The sequence below is a fragment of the Hermetia illucens genome, chromosome 1 (genome assembly GCF_905115235.1).
Source record: "Hermetia illucens chromosome 1, iHerIll2.2.curated.20191125, whole genome shotgun sequence".
In the NCBI taxonomy this organism is placed as follows: domain Eukaryota; kingdom Metazoa; phylum Arthropoda; class Insecta; order Diptera; family Stratiomyidae; genus Hermetia; species Hermetia illucens.
The window spans coordinates 147,516,287-147,521,578 of NC_051849.1; the positions used below are offsets into that span (position 1 = coordinate 147,516,287).

Genomic DNA, 5,292 nt, shown 5'->3' on the forward strand with positions numbered 1-5,292 from the left:
CTGAATATTCAACAACTCTCTCTTCGTTGTTGGCAAAAATAAACTCGTAATGGCACCGGCTCATTGCAGATAACACGATTTTGCTGTAAAGTAGGTTCTATTTCCCTGTTGGTAATAAAAATTGGTGACGAAACAATCCTATTTGGATCTAGACCTTCAAGCGTTTTAGAGCTTTTCGAGATAATGTGATAACTATTGTGTTCGCTTGGGATTATTATCCTGATTTGATTCAGGGACTCATTGACAGCTGAATCAACTTTTAGCCACAATGCAGCTCCCTCTGCCACCAGTAAGATATGAAACACGACCTTCCATTGCGAGAGTCATAGCGAAACAATTATTGACTAATTTAGTCATGCAATTATCGCCCTTTTATAGTAAGTACGAAGCATTACTTATCAATTGCTATTTCCACCACTAATGAGCATGTTCACTTGTGCCTGGCCCATCGCGTCAACAAGGTTAGAAAATATCTACCGCCCGGGGTTTATGCAGCCGCAGCCTTCTACTGACGCAGTGAGAAATCCCCTGCACCCGATCCGTCTTCCATGACTGATCTGTCGGTGAGGATTATTAGGTCTGTAAACCTTAGCCAGAAGACTCGTGGCGATTTTAATTTCTGTGGTTTGCTGATTGGGACACATTATGTCTTTTCAAAGACGGATAAGGAATTTCCGGATATACGCGTGACCGTGTGATTGGCCTCCTTTGGTATCGAGTCTGTGTGCGTTTCACCTCCAAGTGTCGCAGTCGTTCTGATACTCATTGCGTCAGTCATACTTATGCAACCGAGCCTTTCAATCTCCGTTTCTCGCATCTCGATCAGCCACCAAACGGTGCGTGCATCCATCAAAATAGGTTTTATGATGAATGCTTACCTATATCCATTAATTCCGTTGTGGTGAAAGTCTCCAGACCTTGCTTATCGCAGTCCTGCAGTACAAGAGCAATCTGCAGGATTTTTGATATTGTTCCGAAAACGGTGCTCCCACCTTAGCTTGGAGTCAAGATGTACCCCTAAATACTTGACTGTTTGTACCAGCTGGATTTCCGTCCTTGATAAGGTGGGTAGTATGTAGCTGCCCCACTTTACGTTACTAGTGAGTATAAATAGTCCAGTCTTCCTAGCGTTCACCATGAGTCCGTTACGGTTCATGGATTACATGCAGAATTGCATTCAACCGGTCACGTATCATGTCAACAAACTCGCCGGTAATTATTACGCTTAGATCGTCCGCAAATACTTGTGCGAAGACTCTTGTGTCCTCCAGCAGCCTTAGCAAAGTGCCCATTACCAGAAGCCATGACAAAGGAGAAAGTACTTCTCCCTGTGGGCAGCTCCTAAGACATCCCACCTCAATAGACTTCTGGTCGATCAGTATGTGGAGTTTTCTCCACTCCAGCATATGAGGGATTCAAATGATCAACCACGGATCGATTCTATGCTGTCTTGCCGCGACACAAATTGTGACCTTCGATGTTTATGAATGCGCATAAAGCTGTATTCATACCATCCAGCCTTCTATGCCTGTAAGAGAACCTTTGCGAAGAAATGGGGTCTCCGGCCGAGGATGGTTCTCTGGATGTACACCGCTGTAGTGCGTCCGATCCTGACATACGGCTCTATTGTATGGTGGCAGGCTTTGAAGAAGAAATACAATAGAACGAAGCTTAATAGGATTCAAAGAACCGCGTGTGCAGGTGCTACGGGGGCTCTGCAGTCTTGCCCGGCAGATGCTCTCAATGTACTCCTGCATCTCCTCCCCCTAGACCTCGACATCAAATATGTTGCAGCGTGCAGTGCCGTCAGACTACGTGAGTCCGGATGCTGGGCAGCGAAGTCCTACGGCCCCAGCAACATCCTAGATGAAATACTTCGAGAAATCTGGGCATCCCCAACGGACTATGTCACACGCAAGCTGAATTTCACGAGAAACTTTGCTGTGGACCTTTCAACCAGGGCAAAGTGGAAGACCGGCGGCGTGTTGCAAGACTATGACACGGTATTCTTTACGGACGGATCAAAGATGGCCTATGGAGTCGGGGCGGGGGTTTTCTCGAATACACACGGTGTATCCAAGTCGTATGGTCTCCCAGGTTTCACCAGTGTATTCCAGGCGGAAGTACTGGCGTGATTCGAGCCCCATGCCATTCTAACAGACAGCCAAGCGGCTATCAAGGTCTTGTACTCAACGACGACATCTTCCCGGTTGGTGAGGCAGTGCAGAGACGTGCTCAACCATCTGGGCGGCACGCTCAAGATCACTCTCCTCTGGGTTCCCGGGCATAGGAACATAGAGGGCAAGGCAAGGCTCTACTCTTGGCAGTCCCTTGGCGAATACAGTCGGTGTTCCGCTGGCGACTGTCGGGGGCCGAGTCTATTCGCACTACCTAGCAGCCGCGGGCCTGAGATGGCGAAGGCTTACAAGCTGTGCCAAATCGAGGAGAATTTGGCCCGCTTATAACATACCCCAATCACGAGAGCTCCTGTGCCAGACGCGTGCAAATGCATTCAAGATTACCGCGGTCTGCACGGGGTACTGGCCCATAGGGGACCATGCCGCTAGGCTCGGCTTACCCTACAACTCGCATTGCCGAAGCTGCGATTGCCCAGCTCTGGCTCGAGTCAGGCTGCGGACATTGGGTAAACCATTCTTTGGGGACCTCAGTGAGATTTCTAGCTGCAGGGTCGGAGAGCTGCTTTCCTTCGTGAATGCTACGGGCTGGCTCTGAAGATCCGAGCCACCTGGACTCTGCTTCCCTGTTCCTATAACAACATTCACGGTCTTAGGAGTTTGTGGCATCAAAACGGCGCACCAAAGCGCTAATTGGGCTCCTCGGAGCGGCTACTGATACCTACCTACCTACCCATACGATCCAGCAGCTAGTATGTCCAGCTCTGCACAGCAGAGACACAAGAGAATTGTTCTATACATTTACTATGAGAGTATTCATATAACTAGCAGCAGGTGTTCCGGATCTCCACAGACATAGCACAGGTCAGAATTCTACGAAGAATATTTTTCACTGTGCTGGAAAGTGTCCCAGTAGGAAAATTGAAAAGTCATTTCGTTGCAAATGAAGAAGCAGCAATATGCGTATACGTTTTTTTTGCGAATTGTTTCGCTGGAGGATCAAAATGTACTGCTTAAGAATTCCATCATTTTCGCAAATATAAAGTGGTTCCATGTGTAGAATGCAATGCGAACTTCTATTTGATCTGTAATTTCGTGAAGATGGTAGTGTTGTGCCGAATTCGTTCGCTTTTCAACTACGTCTTTCCCATCAGCTTGACTTAATGAACGAATGATTACAATGTCATGCAGAAAGAATGGTAGTTGCATTTTTCAATACTAATTTTACATGTATTCATCTTTAATCTTGCTAAAATCGATTCAATGTCCGTCTGTCTATTTTTTTTTTTTTTGTCAATATAAGATGGAAAACTTCAAAAGCTACCGCTGGCTCCTATCACACGGTCACGTGAGATCCACTAAAATCATCCCCTTTTCCTTCCACTTTCCCCGCGGGGCTCCCATGTGGCATTGCGCCGTGGGGCTGCAAAGAATTTATCCTGCACTCATGTTACCATTTGTGTTTCTCCTTCATTCAATCTTCGGGCTGAATTCTTCCAGCCTCAGATTCTTATGGATGTGCGCGGTAAACTCTTCGACTTTGGTGCATATCACCTTTGATTTCAACATATGTTTGGGTGAAACGTGCTCCCCGGTTGTAGCTTCCAATGCAGCCGTTTGGCTAAATAAAATAAAACGTGTTCTGCGTCCTCTGCAATATTCGGGCACTTTGGGCAATATGGCGAAACATCATGCCCAAAGAGCAGATATGGCCCTCAATAATTTGCTTTTCCACTCATTTTAAATGAATATTAATTTGGAATAATTGGTTTTACACCGATCTCCCATATGTTTTCTCCAGAAATTTATCAAGAGTAATTGCCAATATACTTTAGCCGTAATTAAGAAAATCTTAGATTTTATTGTGGATATCCGTCTCCATTTCTTATCTCTGCGTGGAGCCCCGTTTTATCAGCGTTTCGATAATGTCAGTTTAGCTATTAATATAAAATGCTTCACCGTTGAAATCTGCGTTAGTTTCTAACGTTTTGCCGTACGCATCATGACTGTGGTTCGAAAGTTCGTGTTTTCTTTAGCGGTGCTCAGTGTGATGAGTTATTCAGAGTCCGCTAACACGGCCCAACATCCGATTCAGCGAATTATAGGCGGAACTGAAGCCGAACCAGGCAGTGCACCTTACATGGTGGCTCTGATGGCAAGTCGCTTTCGCGGTGGAGGAATAATTATAAACAAATACTACGTGCTCACAACTGCTGCATGTGTCCCGGACGACAACTTCTACGTCCTCGCCGGAGTTTTTGACATATCCAGTGGCGAATACGACCAAAGACTTCCAGTGGATCGGGTTACAAGGCATATCAAAGATGACATCGCACTCATCCGTTTAGGAGTACCAATCTTTTTTGATGATCTCGTCAAGTCTGCCGTGCTTCCTCCACGTGGATCTATTCATTCAGGAGATGTGGTCGTCTTTGGTTGGGGGAGTTCAAGCCGTTCCTATAGTACCCTCAACAAAGCTGTTCTGGATATAGTAAACTATGACCGATGCCAACTCATTTTCGGAGGTGCTGGAGCATCGCCTCTGAATGAAAGGAACATGTGCACCGGTCCTTTAAGTGGAGGCATTGCACCTTGCACCGGCGACGCAGGAAGCCCCATCGTGCAAACAAATGCTAATGGCGAAGACGAAGTTGTCGGTCTTGTGTCATGGGGATTCATACCATGCGGAGGTGAGGGCAATCCCCAAGTGCATATTCGACTATCAGCGTACATTGATTGGATTGTGGAGAACCTTCGCTAGAACAATAGGTTTCATAAGTTTTATATTTTTGTATTTATTCCTCTTATATGTATGTATGTGTATTATTTCTAAATAAACTAAATAATTATGAGATATCTCCAGTGATACTAGAAGTTTAGCCTTCATTATTCGAATTGCTTAGACAATAATAATTAATTTCTTGTAAAACCCATTTCTGTTGTTTCTAATCAAGCTCAGCTGATGAGTTGTTTTAACCATAACGCAATCAATATAAATATTTTCACTGATTATTTTAAACAATGATATCTGCTGACTCAAAACTGACATGTGTTCGCAAATATTTGGTGCAAGGATGACCACATCAAATTCTCAGCTCCGTTGAAAGTGGCATTGCTCATGAGGGAATTAGAAAGTGCTCAATTGGTAAATCTCCTA

At 45.3% G+C, this 5,292-nt stretch overlaps 1 protein-coding gene across 1 annotated transcript; it reads left to right on the top strand.

Moving 5' to 3' along the window:
* The first annotated feature begins 4,095 nt into the window (after positions 1–4,095).
* Positions 4,096–5,009, top strand: LOC119646772 (mite allergen Eur m 3-like). Its single transcript, XM_038047354.1, has one exon. It carries the CDS (start codon positions 4,138–4,140, stop codon positions 4,894–4,896), a length of 759 nt encoding a protein of 252 aa, XP_037903282.1. The 5' UTR covers positions 4,096–4,137; the 3' UTR covers positions 4,897–5,009.
* Positions 5,010–5,292: the final 283 nt, after the last annotated feature.